Source organism: Myxine glutinosa, chromosome 2, assembly GCF_964187855.1.
Source record: "Myxine glutinosa chromosome 2, kmMyxGlut1.1, whole genome shotgun sequence".
Taxonomy (NCBI): Eukaryota; Metazoa; Chordata; class Myxini; order Myxiniformes; family Myxinidae; genus Myxine; species Myxine glutinosa.
The window spans coordinates 136,858,372-136,882,019 of record NC_136262.1 but is presented as its reverse complement, the minus strand read 5'-3'; the positions used below and the strand labels follow the sequence as shown (position 1 = coordinate 136,882,019).

At 47.9% G+C, this 23,648-nt stretch overlaps 2 protein-coding genes across 6 annotated transcripts in view; one reads left to right on the top strand and one right to left on the bottom strand.

Annotated features, from left to right (window-relative positions):
- POLRMT (RNA polymerase mitochondrial) overlaps window positions 1-23,648 on the top strand; it is a 238,297-nt gene that overhangs the window by 83,650 nt on the left and 130,999 nt on the right. For all 5 annotated transcript variants that reach the window (XR_013622380.1, XM_078771712.1, XM_078771710.1 and 2 more), the window contains 2 exons: window positions 674-860; window positions 5,617-5,772. Coding sequence is in view for 4 of the 5 variants with exons in the window: in XM_078771712.1 (XP_078627838.1) it covers window positions 674-860; window positions 5,617-5,772 (343 nt within the window). In the remaining variant the exon portion in view is untranslated. The remainder of the gene's footprint in view (window positions 1-673; window positions 861-5,616; window positions 5,773-23,648) is intronic.
- LOC144890913 (uncharacterized) lies at window positions 6,277-7,745 on the bottom strand. Its single transcript, XM_078772810.1, has 2 exons — window positions 7,611-7,745; window positions 6,277-7,472 (listed from the first exon to the last, which is right to left on the bottom strand). Exons 1-2 carry the CDS (start codon window positions 7,731-7,733, stop codon window positions 6,624-6,626), a joined length of 972 nt encoding a protein of 323 aa, XP_078628936.1. The 5' UTR covers window positions 7,734-7,745; the 3' UTR covers window positions 6,277-6,623.

Below are 23,648 nucleotides of genomic sequence, written 5' to 3'. Positions count from 1 at the left end.
ATCGCTGAATTAACGCCGGGGGGGGGGGGGGGGGGGGGTTCACTCAGCCTGCCATCCTTCCCAGGTCGGCAAATTGAGTACCAGCTTGCTGGGATGAATGATCCCTGTGTGTACCCCGATTTAGAATAGGTACACCGTATCCCTGCGCATCGTAAGAGGCGACTAAGGGTCGGCGTCAGGAAGGGCATCCGGCCATAAAACATTGCCTCAAACAGCGGAACCATGATTGTCATTGGGCCCGCAAGGCTAACCCCCGCGCTAGCGGGGAAAATGGCCTTAAAACGATCATTCATTATTCATTCATTGTAAATATCTTTATAATAATAATTTCTCAGCCATTGTGTCCAATCATCAGTTTTGTCGCACAATTATCTTTTTCATGCTTTTCTTTACTGTCCCTCAAATGCTTATCTTCTGACATTAATCGATGTTGCTTTATCATTATTGGCAGAAAATTGCAAACTACTGAGAAAAAACAAATTTAAATTTTTTACACACCATCAAGTCTAACTTGTCAAAAAAAACATTGATCAGTCCCATTGTTTCCATCATATTTGATCACTTTGTTTGAAAGTTCCAAGAGGACTTGTAGATTGTGTTTAATCTGTTTTCCAAATTTGTCTTGAAAGGTGAGCAAGAAAGTATTTGATTTTATATTTTGTGACTTTCCCAGGTTATTACAAGATATGGAGCAGAATGGCTTTACATTGCAGCACATGTTTGACCGCTACCCATTCTTCTCCGAGGAAAGGGCGGGGGTACTGCACACGGTGCGCAGAGTGCGGCCTGATTTTCTGTGGCAGTATCAATACCGCAAAGACCCTTACAGCTTACCACTCGTTGCACAATGTTATGACCAGGTGAGATACGGTACATAGATTGATGAAATCTCAACAAGTCCGGGATACATGGCGGCAAATCCTCTCATCATAAGCCTTTCGCCCCGTAACAAATGTAGTACCGTAGGAGTTGCCGACAACGAGAGGGCGAGACACTTCTTGGCATGTTCAAAGCTCCTTTATTTCAACAGAACTAACCCACGACCGGAACTCACGCATCTTTTTTAACACAAATAACTCGAAAGGGGGCGTGGCTCCAACGACCGAGCGCACTCCACGCCCATACCATCAATAGGCCCACTAGTCCCATGTCTGTGGATTATGTCTCAATGGGGTAACCCCCACATGCGCCCCCCCCCCCCCCCCCCCCATAATTCACTCGCACGGGCAATGTCAGTTTTCGGGGGCCTTACCACACGGCCACCCGGCCCGATCACCCGGCCGAAACGACCCCTGATGACCCAAGCAGGGACTGTTAACGGCTTGGCGGTAGGCGGGTCAACCGGGGACTTACCCGACGGGGGACGGCCCCGCCGTGGGGTTGAGGCAACCGAGGGGGCTGGTCTAGGTACAAGTGAGCCGGCTTGAGGCGGTCCACCGAAAGGTGGTCCGGTTTCCTGCCGATGTCGACCACGAAGGACTTGTCCCCGGCCTCCAGGCCTCGGAAAGGCCCGTCGTAAGGCACCAGGTCCACGTTAACATGGTCAAACCGTCGCTCGGGCACTGTGAATGGCGCCAATGGGGCCTGGGTATGGCGATGCACCTTCGAGGGTTGACACTCGATGCAGGTGTTGGCCCAGTTGCGCACATCCTTCCTGAGCCCGTGCCAAACGAACTTCGCTGCCACCAACTTTTGCGACGCCTGCCTGCCCGGGTGAGAAAGACCGTGGACGGCATCGAACACCAGCCGTCTCCAGCTGGTGGGTACGATGGGGCGAGGCTGTCCCAAAGATACGTCGCACAGTAGTGTGGTGCCCGTGTCCTTGAACGGCACGTCAGACAGTCGAAGCCCGTGACCGCTGCCTTGCAGGCCTGGACATCCGGGTCGGAGATCTGATCGGCCGCCATGCGGGTGTAGTCGATGCCAAGGTGAACCGCGCCAGCTATGGACCGGGAGAGACAATCGGTGACCGTATTATCCTTCCCAGCAACATGTTGGATGTCCGTCGTGAACTCGGAAACGAAGGAGAGCTGGCGTTGTTGACGGGCAGACCACGGCTCCGAGACCTTGGCCATGGCAAAAACCAGGGGCTTGTGGTCCACAAACGCCGTGAACGGGCGGGCTTCCAACAGGTAACGGAAGTGTCGGACAGCTAGGTAGAGGCCTAGGAGCTCACGATCGAAGGTACTGTACTTTCGTTCGTTAGGGCGGAGCTGCCGGCTAAAAAAGGCAAGCGGCTGCCAGGCCACGTTGACCCACTGCTCGTGCACGGTGCCAACCGCGTAGTCCGAAGCGTCCGTGGTGAGAGCAATCGGTGCATCGGGCGACGGATGCGCCAGCATAGTTGCGCTGGCGAGGGCCAGTTTAGCATCCGTGAAAGCCTTGGCCATCTCCTCGGTCCAGTCGATGGCGCATTTGGTAGGCTTGCCCTTGAGGGCCTCATAAAGGGGCCGCATGAGCTGGGCCGCCCGGGGCACGAAACGATGGTAAAAGTTCACCATGCCCAAAAACTGCTGCAGGGCCTTGACGGTGAGGGGTGCGGAAAACTCTTCACGGCCTCCACTTTAGACGGCAGAGGGACGGCCCCCTCCCTCGTGATGCGGTGGCCGAGAAAGTCAATTGAAGCCACCCCGTACAAGCACTTGGCCGGGTTAATGATCAGGCCGTGCTGACTGAGGCGTTCAAAGAGCGCTCGGAGGTGAAGCATGTGCTTCGTCCTGGAAGCGCTGGCGATGACGATATCGTCCAGGTAGACGAACAAACGGCAAATCCCGCAACACGCTGTCCATCAGGCGCTGGAAAGCCTGGGCCGCGTTCATGAGCCCAAAAGGCATACGGAGGAATTCGAAAAGTCCGAACGGTGTAATCACCGCTGTCTTAGGAACATCCTGTGGCCGGACGGGGACCTGGTGGTAACCACAAACGAGGTCCACCTTTGAAAAAAAGACTTTACCGGCCAAGTGGGCAGAAAAATCCTGGATGTGCGGGATTGGGTATCGGTCAGGGGTAGTGGCGACGTTAAGGCGACGATAATCCCCGCACGGGCGCCAACCGCCACCCGGCTTTGGCGCAATGTGGAGAGGCGAGGACCATGGGCTGTCGGACCGTCGCACGATGCCAAGACGCTCCAACGTGTCGAACACCACCTTTGCAATAGCGAGTTTCGCCGGGTCGAGCCCGGGTGTAGACAGGCGGCCGGTGGTCGGAATGTGATGCTCCACCCCGTGTCTGACGACAACGGCCGAAAAGGTGGGCCGTGTAAGGGCCGGGAACTCGGTGAGGAGGCGGGCGAACTCATCAGAGGTCGAGAGCGTGCACACAAGCCTCGTCGAGGCGAACCTGCTCAGCGAGCATGGAAGAGAACTGAATGTCTCCGCATTAATGAGCCGCCAATTTTTAACATCCACCAATAGGCTGTTGGCGCAGAAGAAATCAGCGCCCAGCAAGGGGGTGGACACCCTCGCCGTGACAAAATCCCATGTAAACCGCTGCCCGCCAAAGCACAGTGCCACGGTCCGTTTGCCAAAAGTCAATAGCACTGCCGTTGGCGGCTTCCAGGGCACGGCCATGACTCCCGGCCTCCTGGTCCAATGCCGACGCAGGTAGAACACTCACCTGGGCTCCTGTGTCACAGAGGAAACAACGTGCGGAATCGGTCTCCGCAATGAACAACAAACTGCCCGAACGGCCGACGCTCATGGCCGTTAACGAACGCCGGCCACCCTGTTTCCCGACTCGCTGAAGTTGCAGGGGGGTGGTCGGCATGCCTTGGCCTTGGGCCAAAACCTTGCGTGGTAAAAGCACAAGCCTGGGGCCTTCCGCCGCTGGGCCGTAATGGTGGCCACGACGATGTTTACGCCAGCGACGTAGGCTCGACGGGGCCAGGTTCCCATGCAGCTGCACTACCTTGCTGTCTCGTGGAGAAAAACTTGTCTGCTTCCTTGGCCAGGGCGCGGAAATCCTTAACAGACAAATTGGTCAGGGCTGTCCGTACCTGTCCTGGCAGCTGTTGCAGGAACAGTTCTTTGAAGAGGAAACATGGTCGGTGGCTGCCCAGGAGAGACAACATGTGGTCCATCAGCTCCGACGGCTTGGAGTCGCCCAGTCCGGGTAGATAAAGTAGCTATGGGCACGCTCGGCCTCAGTGAGCTCGAAGGTTTTGCGCAGCAGCGCCTTTAGAGTCTTGTACTTGCCGCCCTTCGGAGGATCCCGGAGAAGGCTTACCACTCTGGTTGCAGTGGAGCCGCTGAGCGCAGACACGACATAATAATACTTCGTGTCGTCAGCAGAAATGCTCCGAATGGCGAATTGGGCCTCAGCTTGTGCGAACCAAACGGCAGCTTGTTGTTCCCAAACCTCCGGCAGTTTAATCGAAACTGCGCTTGTCGCCATGTTCGTTTGAAGCTCCGAAAACGTTCGAGAGCAAGACGGGGTCACCAATGTAGGAGTTGCGGACAACGAGAGGGCGAGACACTTCTTGGCTTGTTCAAAGCTCCTTTATTCCAACAGAACTAACCCACTACCGGAACTCATGCATCTTTTATAACACAAATCACTCTTAAGGGGGCGTGGCTCCAACAACCGAGCGCACTCCACGCCCATACTATCAATCGCCCCACTGGTCCCGTGCCTGTGGATTATGTCTGAATGGGGTAACCCCCACAGTACCATGTAGTGCAAAAATAATCAAGCGGTTTATTTATATCAAACGGATTCGTTTTTGAATTATCTAAATCTTCTCTGAGCTGAAACCTTTTGTGAGCACACTGCAGAAAATTCCAAAATGTACTATTACATATCACAAGTACCTTTGCATTTGCCCATCACTAATTTCATATTTGATTACTCACAATGGAATCGGAATCGAAATCTAATCTAATCTAATCTAAATCTAAATCTAATCTAAATCTTAGCCTGGTGTTGGCTTAGCGGTTAGGGTGCCAGCTTGGGATCCTAGGATCCTAGGTTCGAATCCCGGTCGATCGCTGAATTAACACCAGGGGGGTTGACTCAGCCTGTCATCCTTCCGAGGTCGGCAAATTGAGTACCAGCTTGCTGGGATGAATGATCACTGTGCGTACCCCGATTTAGAATAGGTACACCGTATCCCTGCGCATCGTAAGAGCGTGACCAAGGGTTGGCGTCAGGAAGGGCATCCGGCCATAAAAACATTGCCTCAAACAGGGAACCATGATTGTCATGGAGCCTGCAAGGCTAACCCCCGCTTTAGCGGGGAAAATGGCCTTAAAACATTCATTCATTCATTCACAATGGAATCTAAAGATCTCATTAAAATGACAGTTTGGAGTGTTGGAGACGTGATGTGAGTACCGGTTGCCTTAGAGCATAAGCTGCCACATCAAAACGCTGTTGTTCCAGAGGCCAGTACGATACACCATAGATTCATGACATGTGATGGTAGTTCACTAAGAACATGCTCATGCTTCTGAACCTGAGAACTTCATGATTGATGCGTATGTGTATGGTGCATGGAGAATGACAATCGCATGTTGTCTGTGTAATCGTATGTTTATGGTGCATGGAGAATGACAATCATATGGTTTGTGCATCACAAGTAAATCTCTTTCTGTGCTTAACTTTTGCTTTTGATGATAGTTCAAGAAAGAAATGCCCTCTTTTCCTCGGCTGCCTTTCACTGCAAACGAGCTGCGACAAATGTTCAGGAAACAGTTGGCAATGGAGGAGGCTGGTTTTGTAACTGTGGAGTCTGTGAAGGCATCAAAGTCTGTCAATTCTGACACTGCGAGACAGGTGAGTCAGAAATTTGCAGGTGCTCATTTTTACTGAGGGGGTTGGATATGCAGTAATTGTCATCGCAACTCGATTTTCATTGGATTACTTTTGTGAAAGTAATACCCAGCTGCTCATGGAATTTGCTTGGCTTTTGCAATGGAGTCGTGTTTTGTTCTGTTGAAGGTGGCACTGAATTTGAGGTAAGACGAGTAGCAGCTGAAACCGGAATGCTATCCAGATTCCTCCTGATGGCTCGACCGTTGCTATTTCCTTATTCAGGTTCATTCTGATGACTCCAATACAGTATTTTGTTTTCTGTTTGATTACGTTTTTACCATATATCCTGATGTTGTTGGATGAGCCTGTATAGTCTAGTAGGAAGACTAGGTCCCCCTGCACCCCCCGGAGATATACTTCTAATCAGTGTTTCTAGATTGGAAAAAATGTGTAGAAAATGACTAGCTATGGCCCCAAGCTGAAAAAATGTCCCACATACCATTTTTATGCAAATTACTGCTGCCATTATCAAAAAAACGATTTTTGACATATCTCAGCCAATATTGCAGATAATTGAAAAATGAAGGTGTCTAGACCCATGTTTTGAAGGGCATAGATCATGATAGAACTATTCATAACATGATTACATGTGTCTATGGTATACTAGTATGCTAATTAGTGCTTTATTTACAAAATAATCACAGTTTTACGAAATAATAGACTCATATTAAGGTCCGTCTACACAGACGTTAACACAAAGTTTTATTTTTCTAAATATTACAACTGTCAAAATAGTCCTAGCACTCAATGTGACCACTCTTCTCTTGCTTGTTTTAGATAAACATCATTAGCATTAGTGATTCTACACTGAGTCAGTCATCATCATTTTCATCGAAATCGTCAGAGTCAAACTCTTCTTCTCCTTCCTCTTCCTCCTCCTCTTCGTGCTCTCCTGTGTTCAGAAGATCCACCAGTGAGGTTGGTAGGATGGGACCACTGGACCACATTGGTTTCAACAGTCCTTCATCAGTCCTTATCCATCCTTGCTCCTCATAAGGTTTTGGCTTTTCGATGATAGGTTGATCGGCTCTTTTGTACAATGCTACGCGGTGGTTCACACGCTGGATGTGCGGCTTCAGGGCAGACTGGCATGGAGGAAGGCGAGCCAGATCAACCTTGGACTTGGATGTGAGGGTCTTGTCCTCTCCCACCATTTTTCGTAGCAGCTTGGCACGGACAATGTCCACTGATGACTCGCGACTCTGGCCGTACATCACACAGGTGAATTTTTCTAACTGCCTCTCCACCTCAGGGTTGGCATCCCAGTTGTCACCCAGTTCACCGAATGCCCTGTGAAACCTGGGATTCTTCTCCAGCTTTTTCAAGGGCCCGACTTTTCCCTTCCCTTTGAAGGCACTGGTGCAGTCTTCTCCGCTGAACACATAGTACCCCAGGAGAGTGGCACAGTAGTCCTCTCCCAGGGATTCTGCCAGCTCAGAGACGTTGACAAGTTGGCGATGCTTCCCTGACCCTGTATCCAGGTACACCGTCAGCTTGATGTTGTGGGCATGGTGGAGCAGGATCAGGAGGATGTCTGTGTCCGGTGTTCTGACTACAGCGTTCTTGTATCCGATGGTAGCAGCATGATGGAGGTACAGAACCACCCTGGTATCAGTCTCTTCCTGGTTGCTGTAGATCGTGGGGAGTTCACGTACCTCGACCTGAAACACAAAAAGGCACCGCATTTCAATCACCAGTCACTGCCAGTTTCAGATCTAGACAAACATCACAGGTAATCACCTTTTTTTCAGGAAAAATTACAAATTGAATCGCCATTCACGAAGGGCTTTCAATTTTACCTTGCCATTCGTTGAGGCAAGTTGGTGGGCCTTCCCCTCCACGATCAGCACAGCCATCTCTGTTCTCTCCAGCCTGGTAGCTGCCTCTTGTCCACTCCACACTTTCAGAAGAAGCTGGCACATCTGCTTTTTGTTGTCGTCATTTGCAAGGAACATTTTGAAGTCCCTGGCCTGTAGAATACCCTGGCGAAGTTGGAGGGCAACATTTTGGTTCTTGTTTGTGCTTCCGAGTGTGAATGCTCGTGCGAGAGCATTGGAAACTGTTATGTTTGAGCTGTGCACAAGCCAGAAAGAAATGACATCACATTTGTCATGATCAACCTTCGTGAAGTGGATATGCTCCTTGATTGGGTCATTCTGTAGGCGTTTCAGTAGTTTCTCTGACCGATAATTTGAGTTCTCATATCCATTCAGTTTCAGTTCCTCGACATAGAGCAAGCGCAAGGAAGAAAGCTGTAGAACTTTATTCTGCTGGATGACCTGGGTTTGAATGTGTTCCAGTACTGAGTTGAATGCCTTTTCATGGGCGGCTGACATGCAAGCCTGCTCCTTTGGTGCTTCGGCTCTGTGAATCGCACGCTCATAGTTGTAGAATGCTGTGCGGAAAGCTTTAAAACATGACGGATGGTGTTTGGCCTCACATGCAAAGAGGTCTTTGTTTTTCACCTTTCGATGGAGTCGATAGAGACCCATTTTCTCAGCCCGTGTTTCGATTTGCTCCCATGCATTTTCTTTGTTTTTAAAGGATGGGAAGGTTGTAGGCCTCTCAGTATTGCGATGAGCATCTTTGGTCTCAACTTTCTCACAAAATATACACTCTGGCGGGAAGATGGGTTCAGCAGAACCTCCTGGTTTACGAGGAGAGTGATGCCATGATGAGGTTGATGGCCCTGGTTCTGTATCATCTCCCAGACGATGAAAGTGGCGGACAAAGTGCTTATAACACTTGCTGTGATATCCTACTCTTTCTAGGTCATCAGGAAGAGTTGCCGGGATCTGATCACATACTGATTGCATACGACATGGGGAGTCATGCGGTTGGTTGAGACGTCTATCCCGGATCTTTTGAAGCAGTTGCAGTTTTTCTGAAGCAGATCCTTTAATTTTACGGAGGGGCGTGAAATCCCCATGATCAGACATGGATGGTACATGAAGGATGCATGTAGGAGGAGAGCTTTGGGCTGCAGGTTCTACACTCCGTTTTCTTTTGGGCATGCTTGCTGTCGATGTCTACCATCACTGTTAAATGACAAATAAGAAATCACGAATGATGTTAAAAGTGCCTGTGAAAGGAGGCTCTGAGTTTTCAGTGAGGTAACAGAGGTTCTGAGTCATGTTCTACACTAGGGTACTTTTTAGCTGACTAAACCATGTTTAGTGGCATCAAAAGTGCTAATAGCTAAAACATCTAAATTCTTCCACACTAACGTTAGCTATCTAGGCCAATGAAACATTGTGCTAAGTTACTGTAGCTAGCTCAGCTGTCGTGCCTCTTTCTGGTTCAATTCATATACAGAAGTCAACAGATATGTCTCATGTTTGGCATTAACAAAAGTTTAAGTTACACCGACATTAGGAACATACTGTACATAGATGAGGCTAGCTTTAACGTTAGCTAACATGGTGCTAGCTGGCTCAGCTGTTATTCTGCCTGTTTATGATTTCATGCAGAAACTGAAGTCAAGAGTGTGAGTAACATTATAGTTAGCATCTTACCTGGCTAGATTGGAGGATGAATACCAAGAACAACACACAGATGGAATGGAAGACTGAACTTTCAACTGAGGTATTCAATAACATCAACGTTACCAATTGATACGAGCGCGCGACATTACCAATTGATACGAGCGCGCGAGCGCGCATGTTACATGGATGGAAATGTAAAATGGCAGCTATAGCAGCACTAATTTGGATCTCTAGTCTGTCATTTCTGCACTGTGATTGGATAACATAAAAAAAATATGTTTGGGAGTTAACAGCAGGAGTTGGTAGATTTTACGTGGGCTGGGTGAGAAACCTTTAAATAAGCAAGTGAAAATCTCTCGCAATACAAAGTCAATGGTGGGAAGAAAAGTTGAGTGGTACCAATGTTACTGCCAATGTCCCGCCCCTATGCAAGACTCAGGAGCATCTTGTTGACATTTAACCTTGAAAATACCTGGGTCTTCCACAGTTGAAGTGTACCTATGATAAAAATTACAGACCTTGATGTGCTTTGTAAGTGGGAAAACCTGCAAAATCGGCAGTGTATCAAATACTTGTTCTCCCCACTGTATATATATATATATATATATATATATATATATATATATATATATATATATATATATATATATATATATATATATATACTGAAACGCAAAAGAAACTTACCACCTTTGAAACCTTTAAATATCAACAATAACACCGTGTAGTAAATGTGTGAACTTATTTGTGGACAATAGTGTCCTCACTGTCAGACAAAACGGTCACGGATGGTCACTTGAACCTTCAATGGTCACTTCATAGCACAGCTGTTGAACAGCCGTTTTGACTGTCAGTGATTAGCCAAGGGGTACGGGATGATTTTAATGAGCTGCACGTGATGTCTTGATATTGGCTTTAAAAGGGCCAGTGCAAAATGGGCATTTCAATCAACATGCCACGATTGTCAAGGGATCAACGGCAGCATGCCCTGGGCATGCTGCAAGGCGGACTGAGCTACCGTACAAACCAACAATTGCTAATTGAAACATTGGCATTTTATTGATGACATGTCAAGTTTTTGACCAAGATACACCATCTCATCAGTTTGTTCTACAGTACAGAACAGTGCAGGGTGCAATGTCAGTCCCCTTTCAATAGCGTGTGTGGCAGGTAGCTCAGTCCGCCTTGCAGCAAGCCCAGGGCACGCTGCCGTTGATCCCTTGACAATCGTGGCATGTTGATTGAAATGCCCATTTTGCACTGGCCTTTTTCAAGCCAATATCAAGACATCACTTGCAGCTCATTAAAATCATCCCATACCCCTTGGCTAATCACTGACAGTCAAAACGGCTGTTCAACAGCTGTGCTATGAAGTGACCATTGAAGGTTCAAGTGACCATCAGTGACCGTTTTGTCTGACAGTGAGGACACTATTGTCCACAAATAAGTTCACACATTTACTACACGCAGTGTTATTGTTGATATTTAAAGGTTTCAAAGGTGGTAAGTTTCTTTTGCGTTTCAGTATATATATATATATATATATATAATATATATATTGTTACAGACGCGGTTTTAGATGTTAGTTTACCGAGCGGTTTGGTAGTACCGCGTCCGCACAGTTACTCCCCGATTAGAACCCTATCCCGCCCGATTCCACTCGAACGTTGGCCGAATCGCGCTATGCTAAATCAATGAAGGAAAGGACACAACGGCTGGGATTAATGCAACGACACAAGGGGTACAGTTCTCAAGACCTCCGGAGGAGGATATAATATTGGTGATGCAGAAACGGGTAGATTACACGGTAAGAGGTAAAGCACAGAAATATGGGCACTTAGACACAGTCTTATCTATCCCCGACAGACCACAGACAAACGGGACAAGACTGACTTACACGGGGATTGATGGCAGGGAAGGACAGGCAGTCGATAGCTCAAGGTGCACCTTGGCTCAGGGACAGGATACAGCTCGGTCCAGTCCAGAGATGCGGGGAGGTATTCAGCGCTTGGTTGGTGGCGTCTCTCTTCCTTCAAGCTGGGGGCGCATCTGACGTCACCTCCCTCCTCCTGCGCATGTTCAGCGGGGAGTGACACGCCCTCGGCTCGTTAGCTCCGCCCCAGATGGAACCGGTCCGCCGCTTCCATTGGGTGCGGGGGGTTACCGGGCTCCGCCCTTGACGAGGAGCTGACAGCGAGCCCCTGCGTGGTAACCCCGTCGGAGCACATGTTCAATGGCGGCTAACCAAGCCGGAGTGAGGACGCACACTCCCCGCGCCGCCGCCGCTGTTGTTGTAGTTGTTGTTGTACCATGAGGAAGAGCTGCGGGGAGGTATTGGGAGGTCCTAAACTTTCTAACGGTGCCATACAATCACATTCTGGTGCAACGAAGAGTCAGAATTAATGGAAACGAGTCCTTAACTGACATAGACTAAGAATAACTAGCAAGATGTCCTATAGTTGTCTACGTGAGATGCGGTGAACCTGGGTGCGACATTTAATGGGGGAAATAGGGGAAGGTCGGTTCTACAGAGTGTTGTTTACAGAAAATGGGACTAGGGAATGGGGGATTGGGGATAGTTGGGAAGTATTGGGGAAATAGGGGAATATTTACAAGCGGATATGGATGGAGGCCAAATCCCGTATCCGCAACATTGCACCCTTCTCTACCTCGGGGCGACCCGACCCGATAAATTTTTACCTACGTTAGTGTGGCACTTAGATGTCGTTCCCTCTACTATTAACTCAACCCTGAGTGCAACAGCTTTACAGATGTTCACAAATGAGTAAATATGTCCCCCTGCGACGTTGCACCCTTCTCCTCACAGAAACACACCCACAGGATAACCGAATCGCGGAAAGAGTCCTCAAACTAAACATACAGCCGGTAGGGAGCATCATTTATACAAGACTACACTGATATTTACACTACGATCCAGGACCTGTTTTTGGATGAACACATGCAGATGTTATGCATAGAGAGAGCACGCATGCCAGCATCGATACACCAACCCACGAGTGCCCTGTGGCCCTACGGCCTTTAATAATGTGCAGAGCACCCCATCCAAGCACCAAAAGCACCACCCCATCATGTACAGTCAGCACCATCCGGTGCACCAATAAAGTGTTCAATAGTCACCGGTGGTGTCGCAGCCGGCCGATGTTCTGCCGCTGGTCTTGCCTTGGAGCCCACTTGGTGTTCTGGCTTCCTTCAAAAATAAAGAAAGGCGCCAACCGCGTCCATTTCTAAATTGTGGCCGTCAGGAGGCCAACTATAAGTGGTTCACCTGTATGGCATAGGTGCCACGTTGACCGTTTCTATGTGCGTCCTCACCTGCCGGTCCTTCGTCTCCATTACCTCTGTCACCTCATCCAACCTCGTTGTCAGTCCCTCACGTACCATCCGACATTCCCTCTTCGTCGCTATCAAGTCGTCTTTTAGTTCTTTCTATGTCGCTTTTAACCCTCCTAGTACCGCAGTGTTCCTTTGTACCTGCTCCACTAACTCAGTCTGTCCCACCGTCAGCTGTTCCACCTCCTGCGTCAGGTCCTCTATGCCCCCTTGTAACTTTACAGTCCCCTTTCTCACCTCCTTCTCCATGCGCTCCTTACAGTGCCTCACCTCCTCGCGCACTCCTCCGACCTCCTCACTCACACCTCTTCTGATCTCTTCTCCCATCACTTGCATCTCCTGCCCAGATGCCACCCTCATCTGCTCCATTTCCTCCCTGTGAGCATCCAGTTTGGTTTCTACCCCCATTCTGACCCCCTCTATCTGCTGCCCCATTTTTTAAACTTCCCTTTCCGCTTGGTCCCTCATGTCCCTCAATTTGCCTTCCATACTGTTTTCTAACCCCTCTAACCCCTTTTGCATCCCTTCCCTTTGATTCTCTTGAGCGGCCATTCTGTTTTCTACCCCCCATTAACCCCTCCTGTATTTCCCCTAATCTATTGTCTAATCCCTCAAATTTGTTTCCTAATCCCTCTATTCTACTCCCTAACCCTCCGATCTGGGCCCCCATGTCCTCCCTCAATTTCTCGCTATTGGACCCCATGTCCTCCCTCATTTTCTCGCTATTGGACCCCATGTCCTCCCTCATTTTCTCGCTATTCTGGGCCATAAGGGCCTTCATTTGTATGAAAAAAAGGTCCAAATCTACCAGCGGCGCTACTACGGTCGCGGGCGCAGTCGCCGTGGCCATGTGCGAGGCGCCATTTTGCGCGCCCGTAACCTCGTGCGCGAGGACGCGATTTTGCGACCCTGCCACCCTCACTGCTTCGCTCTCCTCATGTCCCTCAATTTGGTCCTGGATCGACCCTGCCTCACTCTCCTCTACCAGAACCCAGCCGTCTTGATCCGCCATAGCGCGACTTTCAAAATTCGGGTTTTTATTTTAAAACAAAACAAATTTCGGTCACTTGTAATTTTGAGCGCGTTAAACGCGCTTCGGGTCCGATCTCACTCCTCGACACCAATTGTTACAGTACGAACACAATTGGTGTCCAAAATTTGGGCCTAACAAATTTAGTCCCAGGTCCGAATCCAACTCCTGACAACCAATTGTTACAGACGCGGTTTTAGATGTTAGTTTACCGAGCGGTTTGGTAGTACCGCGTCCGCACAGTTACTCCCCGATTAGAACCCTATCCCGCCCGATTCCACTCGAACGTTGGCCGAATCGCGCTATGCTAAATCAATGAAGGAAAGGACACAACGGCTGGGATTAATGCAACGACACAAGGGGTACAGTTCTCAAGACCTCCGGAGGAGGATATAATATTGGTGATGCAGAAACGGGTAGATTACACGGTAAGAGGTAAAGCACAGAAAGATGGGCACTTAGACACAGTCTTATCTATCCCCGACAGACCACAGACAAATGGGACAAGACTGACTTACACGGGGATTGATGGCAGGGAAGGACAGGCAGTCGATAGCTCAAGGTGCACCTTGGCTCAGGGACAGGATACAGCTCGGTCCAGTCCAGAGATGCGGGGAGGTATTCAGCGCTTGGTTGGTGGCGTCTCTCTTCCTTCAAGCTGGGGGCGCATCTGACGTCACCTCCCTCCTCCTGCGCATGTTCAGCGGGGAGTGACACGCCCTCGGCTCGTTAGCTCCGCCCCAGATGGAACCGGTCCGCCGCTTCCATTGGGTGCGGGGGGTTACCGGGCTCCGCCCTTGACGAGGAGCTGACAGCGAGCCCCTGCGTGGTAACCCCGTCGGAGCACATGTTCAATGGCGGCTAACCAAGCCGGAGTGAGGACGCACACTCCCCGCGCCGCCGCCGCTGTTGTTGTAGTTGTTGTTGTACCATGAGGAAGAGCTGCGGGGAGGTATTGGGAGGTCCTAAACTTTCTAACGGTGCCATACAATCACATTCTGGTGCAACGAAGAGTCAGAATTAATGGAAACGAGTCCTTAACTGACATAGACTAAGAATAACTAGCAAGATGTCCTATAGTTGTCTACGTGAGATGCGGTGAACCTGGGTGCGACATTTAATGGGGGAAATAGGGGAAGGTCGGTTCTACAGAGTGTTGTTTACAGAAAATGGGACTAGGGAATGGGGGATTGGGGATAGTTGGGAAGTATTGGGGAAATAGGGGAATATTTACAAGCGGATATGGATGGAGGCCAAATCCCATATCCGCAACAATATATATATATATATATATATATATATGTATATATATATATATATATATATGTATGTATGTATGTATGTATGTATGTATGTATGTATGTGTATGTATGTATATGTATGTATATGTATGTATATATGTGTATATGTATGTATATATATATACATATGTATATGTATATATATATGTATGTGTGTGTGTATATATATATATATATATATATATATATATATATATATATATATGTAGATATCTATCTATAATTCCAGTAATCTCTGTGTGTGTGTCTGTGTGTGTGTCTGTGTGTTTGTTTGTCTGTGACCGCTGTTTCTCGACAACCACGGGTCCGATATACTTTAAACTTGCCAGGTATATTGCTGGGGACCTGAGGATGTGCCTTTTCAAGGTTTCATATTAATCGGAGAAGTAGTTACCGAGCTATGGCGATTTAGCCGTTCGCCGTTCGCTTTGGCTTTGCGAATGGACCAAACCATTTCATGTAAATAGAGGGGGGGGGTTCTACCGTACTCGCAAGCCGTTCGCTTTGGCTTTGCGAATGGACCAAACCATTTCATGTAAATAGATGGGGGGGGGGTTCTGTGGTCGTTACTGCCACGTGGTTTCAAAGTTTTTTTTTGTTGTTGTTGTTTGCACGCATGTTTTTTTGCACCCACGTACGGGCACGCCCTAGTATTATAAATACACACTAGCTGAAAGCACCCGGCATTGCCCTGGTTATTTTTGAATGAATTTACTACTATAATTCAGCTTTTACTCGTGGCCGTAGACGATTGACTACAATAATTCAGCTCAGCTTTTAATTGCGAAATGGGCCCGACCCGGCTGAAGCGGCCTCAACCGGCCTCGCCACTTAGCCTAAAACCTTCTCGGGGCCCGTCCCGACATTTTTTGTATTGGAGGTTTCCTCCTATCTTTCACCGTTCAGGAGATTAGCTTGCGCAGACAAACAAACAAAAACTTTCTTTTATAATACAGAGAGATATATATATATATATATTGTCATGCGAATCCCTCAAGGTTAACACCAGGGACCGCGGATGACCAGAACGGCTTTAACTGAGGCGACGAACAAACACGGATTTTGCTATCAACCACGGGAAGAAGAAGGGAAGAGGAAGAAGCGGCAGCGCTTACCTATGGCGAACCGACGGCAGCTCCGATCCTGCAGGGAATTAACTCACGAACGACAACCCAATTCATTGTTCAAAAATAATGATTTATTCCGACCCCGAAACAATGAAACGCGACGATGAATAAATAGTCCTAAATTGGGATCCCACACACCTCACTTCAAATACGCCACACAGGAATGAATTACGAAAAGAACACGTTCGTCGTGTACGGGGAAATGTGGTGCGTCCTTATCTGTCTGTAGTCTTGTCCACCGTCCAAACGCGGCTCCAAGCTCCGGCGCGAAGAAACCCCTCGTCTGCTCGCTCCCATCCTGCGCCAGGCCCCGATGCGAATCGCTCCGCGGCACGCCACTAGGTCCCTCGCTCCTAGCACCGATGCACCACAAGGAACCAAAAGCACCACGCGGAATCAACGCCGGGCCAGCGATCCCCACACGAAGCCAATCTCCAACCCGAAGGGGCCGATCTCCAACACGAGGTCCAGCGCGAAGAGAGACAAAAAGACAAAGAGCACAGAGAGGTCATGCAGCGCCAAGGGCCAAGAGAAAGAGGGGACCAAAAGAGAGCAAATGTCGTCCCGCGAGCCCTTTTATAACTTTGCCTCTGACGTCAGTCCTCGCGCGCTACCAACCAGGGCCTCGTAGCTTCCCGCCGTTCACCGAACCTTCTCGCGCCTTCCCTCCTATGAACAACCTCCTTCTCTGTTGCATCTTTGCGCCTTCCGCCCTGATTGGCTGGAGGTTCGCGCCTTCAGCGCCAACCAATCACACGTTCCCTGTGGCGTGGGTTACCCAGCCTGCCACGATGCTGGTTGCTAGGCCAGCTGGTGGTGTGGCTGGCTGCGGCCCCATCGGCGGTGCCCCGTCCTGGCTTTCTGCCTGTTTTCCAAAGTCGTTGTGGTAAGGGAGGGGAATTAATTAATGTGTGCACTAAAGGGCCTATCTAAGTGTTTATATGTGTGCGTTGCCATAAGGGACAAAGGAATGATTACCAGGTCTGACACACAGGGGTTTATCTTAGTCCCGACACTATTTAACACCCGAACATCCTTGTATGTTCACAGGTATACTCTTACCCGACAAACCACCTAAAAACATAGAAATTATTACAGGGTGGATTCCCTATCGCAACAGTCGAAGCATGTTACCTATACAGATCTACCTGGCTCTAGGTATTCCTTTACCCTCCTCTAGGTATATATATAATATAACCACTTTACCCTCCTGGCTCTGCTAATAACCACTTAAACAGGTCATAACTAGGTAAACCTGTATAAAGTTTCACAAGTTCATCACAGTTTGCTATGTCCGAAACAGTAAGCTTCTTGTTACATACTGCAATGGCGGCTTTCAGTTTTGCGATGGTTGTCCTGCTTGCAAATACTGGCTCATGAGCTGATCACAGTTCACAGTTAATTTGTCACAGTAAAAAAGTCCTAAAAGTAGTTTAAAGTGGTAAGGATCACGTAGTGTGTCATTGCAAACAAGCAGTCTGTCAAAGTGACAGCGACCGCCGGCGGCGCTATTGCCCCTTTCCGATCCCATGACGCATTGCGGTTCCGATTCGCGATAAGGTCTATGCGCTATCACCGACACTTTTTCACCTTTTTCATACCTTTTAATCAGATTAAACTTATCTTCCATCGTAACAGCTTGGAAACACTAGCATTATCCTTGTTAGGACCCATGGCTAACACAGACACAGTAAAGGAATACTGTACGTCGCCTCTGTTTTGAATGAGAACCAGCAGTTGCGCTTGCGTACAGTATACTGTACGTACATTTTAATATATTTTTAATGTGCTTTTTATTGTATTTTAAATAGTTTTTTTAGCTTCTTTTATTGTTAATTTATGTACTATTTTATTTATTTTAAATATATTTTTAAGGAAATTTTTTTTTTTCATGTCCGTAGGAGTGATGTAAAGTCGTACATAATGACGTTCGCTGAACTGAAATTTACTCTAGAAGAGTGGCGTAAAGTCGGATTTGACGTAGGTCGAAATGGCGTAAAACGGGGTATGACTGTATATATATACGAGGTGTGTTCAAAAAGTATCCGACCTTTGTTCATAAAAAATACTCGTATCCAGATACAACAAACTTATACTAATGTCCTTCAAAGTAGTCCCCTTGGGCTGCCACACACTTCTCCCAACGGTTCTGCCACTGTCGGAAGCAGCGCTGGAATGCCTCTTTTGGGATGGTGCGCAGCTGGTCCGTCGCATTCGGCATGATGTCTTCTCTGGACTGAAATCTGGTCCCTTTCAGGGGCATTTTCAGCTTGGAGAAAAGCCAGAAGTCACACGGAGCCATGTCGGGAGAGTAGGGAGCCTGACGAAGCACAGGTGTGTTGTGTTTGACCAAGAAACTCTGTATCAAATGTGAAGAATGGGCGGGTGCGTTATCGTGATGGAGCTGCCAATTGCCCGCTGCCCACAGGTCCGGCCGTTTGTGTCGCACAGCGTCACGAAGGCGACGCAGAACCTCTTGGTAATACTCCTTGGTGATGGTTGTGCCGCGTGACATGATGACATGGCTCCGTGTGACTCCTGGCTTTTCTCCAAGCTGAAAATGCCCCTGAAAGGGACCAGATTTCAGTCCAGAGAAGACATCATGCGGAATGCGACGGACCAGCTGCGCACCATCCCAAAAGAGGCGTTCCAGCGTTGCTTCCGACAGTGGCAGAACCGTTGGGAGAAGTGTGTGGCAGCCCAAGGGGACCACTTTGAAGGACATTAGTATAAGTTTGTTGTATCTGGATACGAGTATTTTTTATGAACAAAGGTCGGATACTTTTTGAACACACCTCGTATACAGTCACGTGAAAAAGTAAGTACACCCCATGTAAAGTTTTGACTTTTTCAACATATTTCAACATACAGCTATTTGATCTTCATTTCAACAATATTGACAGATAAAGGTGATATAATATAACAAATATCATGAAACATTTACATTTTGTAGTCCATTGTATAATTTAAATAAACATAAATGCAAATTTCACATGTGGAAAAATGAAGTACACCCTTGGCTCCAATAGGTGGTATTGCCCCCTTTGGCAGAAACAACCTCAAGTAGGTGTTTCTTATAACTGTCTACCAGTCTCTGACATCGACTGGGAGAAATTTTTGCCCACTCCTCCATGCAGAATTCTTTCAGCTGTGCGATGTTTGAGGGGTTTCTTGCATGCACAGCTCATTTCAAATCCCCCCACAACATCTCGATGGGATTTAGATCCGGGCTTTGACTTGGCCATTCCAGAACCCTCCATTTCTTTCTTTTCAGCCATTCCTTGGTGGATTTACTGGTATGTTTAGGGTCATTGTCATGTTGCAAGGTCCACCTTCGGTTGAGCTTCAACTTTCCGACAGATGGCCTCACATTATCCTCAAGCACCCTCTGGTACAATGAAGAATTCATAGTGCATTCTATGATGGTGAGCTGCCCAGGCCCTGATGCAGCAAAGCTGCCCCAAACCATAATATTTCCACCACCATGCTTTACAGTTGGTATCAGGTTCTTGTGGTCAAATGCTGTCTTTGGTTTTTGCCAAACATGTCTTCTGGTACTGTGACCAAATAGCTCTACCTTTGACTCATCTGTCCAGAGCAGATGGACACATTTCAAAACCACATTTCAAATCTGGCCTCCAAAGCCAGTCGCCGACTGGGCATCCTCCGTCATGCGAAGTCCTTCCTTGGCACACCTGAGCTCCTCACCACATACAAGGCTTTCATCCGCAGCTCTATGGAATACTGCTCTCCCCTCTGGTCTGGTGCTCCTGCCTCACACCTAGCCCGTCTTCACGCTGTTGAAACCAAAGCGTTCAGAATCATTGGAATCTCCCGCGATGAAGCTAACTCCAAGGGCCTCTCACTCACTCACCGCAGGCAGGTTGGTGGTCTTTCCGTCTTCTACCGACTCCTCTCTGGCCTTGCCCCCCCAGCCCTCTCTGGGCTCTGTCCCCCAAATATTCCTACAGGTCGCACAAGATCTGCCTGCAGCCCTCTTATGGTTAAACTGCCAAAATCAAGACTTTCTGCTCACCTTCACTCCTTCTTCATTCCTCTTTTCTCCCGCCTCTGGAACAAACTCCCTCACTCTCTTCAATCCCACTCCACCCTCCAGGTCTATAAAACAGCTGTTCACCACCATCTCTTATCCTCCCCCATCCAAAACCTTGATCTTTTCTACCCCCGCTAATTTCGGTCCCCTTGTGTTTTATACCTATCCCCCCCCCCCCCCCTCCCCCTCCCACGCCTCCTGCCCCCAAGCCCTCTCCCTCCCACACTTCTCCCTGCTCTCAAATATTGTGGTTGTGTGCTTCCCCTTCTCTCCCCATCTTGTCTTCCGCTCCCTCTTTTTGTATATTTTGTTTGTCTGATTGATTTGTTTGTGAAATAAATGTTAGCTCTTTCACGAGCCTCGATTCAGTATACAAAAAAAAAAAATATATATATATATATATATATATATATATGTATATATATATATATATATATATATGTATATATATATATATATATATATATATATATATATATATATATATATATATATATATATATATATATATATGTATGTATATATATATATATATATATATATGTATGTATATATATATATATATGTATGTATGTATATATATATATATATATATATATATATATATACATATAGTATATATATATATATATATATATATATATATATACATATAGTATATATATATATATATATATATACGTATATATATATACGTATATATATATATATATATATATATATATATATATATATATATATATATATATATATATATATATATATATATATATATATATATATATATTGTTGCGGATATGGCATTTGGCCTCCAGATCCGCTTGTAAATATTCCCCTATTTCCCCAATACTCCCCAACTATCCCCAATCCCCCATTCCCTAGTCCCATTGCCTGTAAATAACACTCTGTAGAACCGACCTTCCCCTTTTCCCCCCATTAAATGTCGTGCCCAGGTCCACCGCATCTCACGTGGACAACTTTCGGACATCTTGCTAGTTATTCTTAGTCTATGTCAGTTAAGGACTCGTTTCCATTAATTCTGACTCTTCGTTGCACCAGAATGTGATTATATGGCACCAGTAGTGAGTTTAGGACCTTCCCATACCTCCTCCCATCTTCTTCCCCAAACAACAACTACAACAACAACTACAACAACAACTACAACAACAACTACAACAACTACAACAACGGCGCGCGCGGGGAGTGTGCGTCCTCACTCCGGCTCGGTTAGCCGCCATTACCCATGCGCTCCACGGGGTTACCACGAAGGGGCTGGCTGTCAGCTCCTCATCAAGGGCGGAGCCTGGTAACCCCCCCGCACCCAATAAGAAGGGCGGACCGATTCCATCTGGGGCGGAGCTAACGAGCCGAGGGCGTGTCACTCCCCGCCGGATATACGCAGCGACTTACCGGATGTGACGTCAGAATTCAGATGCGCCCCCAGCTTGGAAAGAGAAGTCACTACCTCCGAGCGCTGAGAGACCTTCTGCATCTTTTGGGCCGCGCTATCCTGTACCTGAGCACAAGGTGCACCTTGTGCTGGCCATCGACCAACCCGCCTTTCCTTGCCATCAATCCCCGTGTGAGTCAGTTTTTGTCCCGTTTATCTGTCGTCTGTCGGGGCTAATATAAGAGTGTAACTAAGTGCCTGCCTTTCTATGCTGTCCCTCTTGTCGTTGTAATCTGACCTTCCGCCCTAATATAACCTCCTCCGGAGGTCTTGAGAACTGAACCCTTGGTGTCGTGTCATTTTAATCCCAGCCGTTGTGTCCTTTTCCTTCATTGATTTAGCGTAGCGCGACTCGGCAACGTTCGAGTATAATCGGGTAATTTGTGCGGACACGGCGGCCATTCCGCTCGGCCCACCATAACATCAAAGTCGTGTCTGTAACAATTGGTGTCAGGAGTGTCGGATTCGAACCTGGGACTAAATTCATTTAGCCCAAATTTTGGAACACCAAGTGTACCATTAGGGTAACATTTTGGTGTTGGGAAGAAAAATTCGATCCGGAGCGCGTTTTTTCCGCGCTCGAAATTATAACGGCGAAATTTGAATTTGTTTTACGAAAATAAAAACCCGAATTTTGAAAGTCGCGCTATGGCGGATCAAGACAGCTGGGTTCCGGTAGAGGAGAGTGAGGCAGGGTCGGTCCAGGACCAAATTGAGGGACGTGAGGAGAGCGAAGCAGCGAGGGTAGCAGACGCGCGAAATAGCGCCTCGCACATGGCCACGGCGCCCACGCCCACGACCGTAGTAGCGCCGCTGGTAAATTTGGACCTTTTTTTCATACAAATGAAGGCCCTTATGGCCCAGAATAGCGAGCAAATGAGGGAGGAAATGAGGGCTGATAGTGAGCGGTTGGGGAACCGGATGGATGCTCAGAGTGAGCAATTGGGGGTAATGGGAAACCAAATGGGGGTAATGAGGGACGAAGCGAGGGGTACTGGTGAGGGATTAGACAATAATTTTAAGGGATTAGACAATAATTTTAAGGGATTAGACAAGAAATTTGGGAAATTAGACGATAGATTAGGGGAAATACAGGAGGGGTTAATGGGGGTAGAAAACAGAATGGCCGCTCAAGAGAATCAAATGGAAGGGATGGAAAAGGGGTTAGAGGGGTTAGAAAACAGTATGGAAGGCAAATTGAGGGACATGAGGGACCAAGCGGAAAGGGAAGTTAAACAAATGGGGCAGCAGATAGAGGGGGTCAGAATGGGGGTAGAAACCAAACTGGATGCTCACAGGGAGGAAATGGAGCAGATGAGGGTGGCATCTGGGCAGGAGATGCAAGTGATGGGAGAGGAGATCAGAAGAGGAGTGAGTGAGGAGGTCGGAGGAGTGCGCGAGGAGGTGAGGCACTGTAAGGAGCACATGGAGAAGGAGGTGAGAAAGGGGACTGTAAAGTTACAAGGGGTCAGAGAGGACCTGACGCAGGAGGTGGAGCAGCTGACGGTGGGACAGACGGAGTTAGTGGAGCAGGTACAAAGGAACACTGCGGTAATAGGAGGGTTAAAAGCGACACAAAATGACCTAAAAAATGACTTGGTAGCGACGAAGAGGGAATGTCAGATGGTACGTGAGGGATTGACAACGAGGTTGGACGAGGTGATAGAGGTAATGGAGACGAAGGACTGGCAGATGAAGACGCACATGGAAACGGTCAAGGTAGCCTTGGAGGACGAGCTTGAGGAGACGTACCGGGGAATAAAAGAGGTGAAGCAGAAATTAGAAGAAGTGGAAGAATGGGTGAGCGAAATTAAGAAGCGACGGAGAGGGGATAATAAAGAGATAAAAGAGGAGGTAAAATAATTGGTCCAAAGTCTGTGTTTGGATCGTGATGATGTGCTCATTAACCGGATGAGGGATTCGCAGGTGATGGAGGAGAAGCGAAGAGGAAGAGGACCCGGTGTAAGTGGTGACCAATATGGTCGTGCGTATGATGCGCCAGGTGATTTAAGAAGCTTGGGGGTCGAGATCGACCCGGG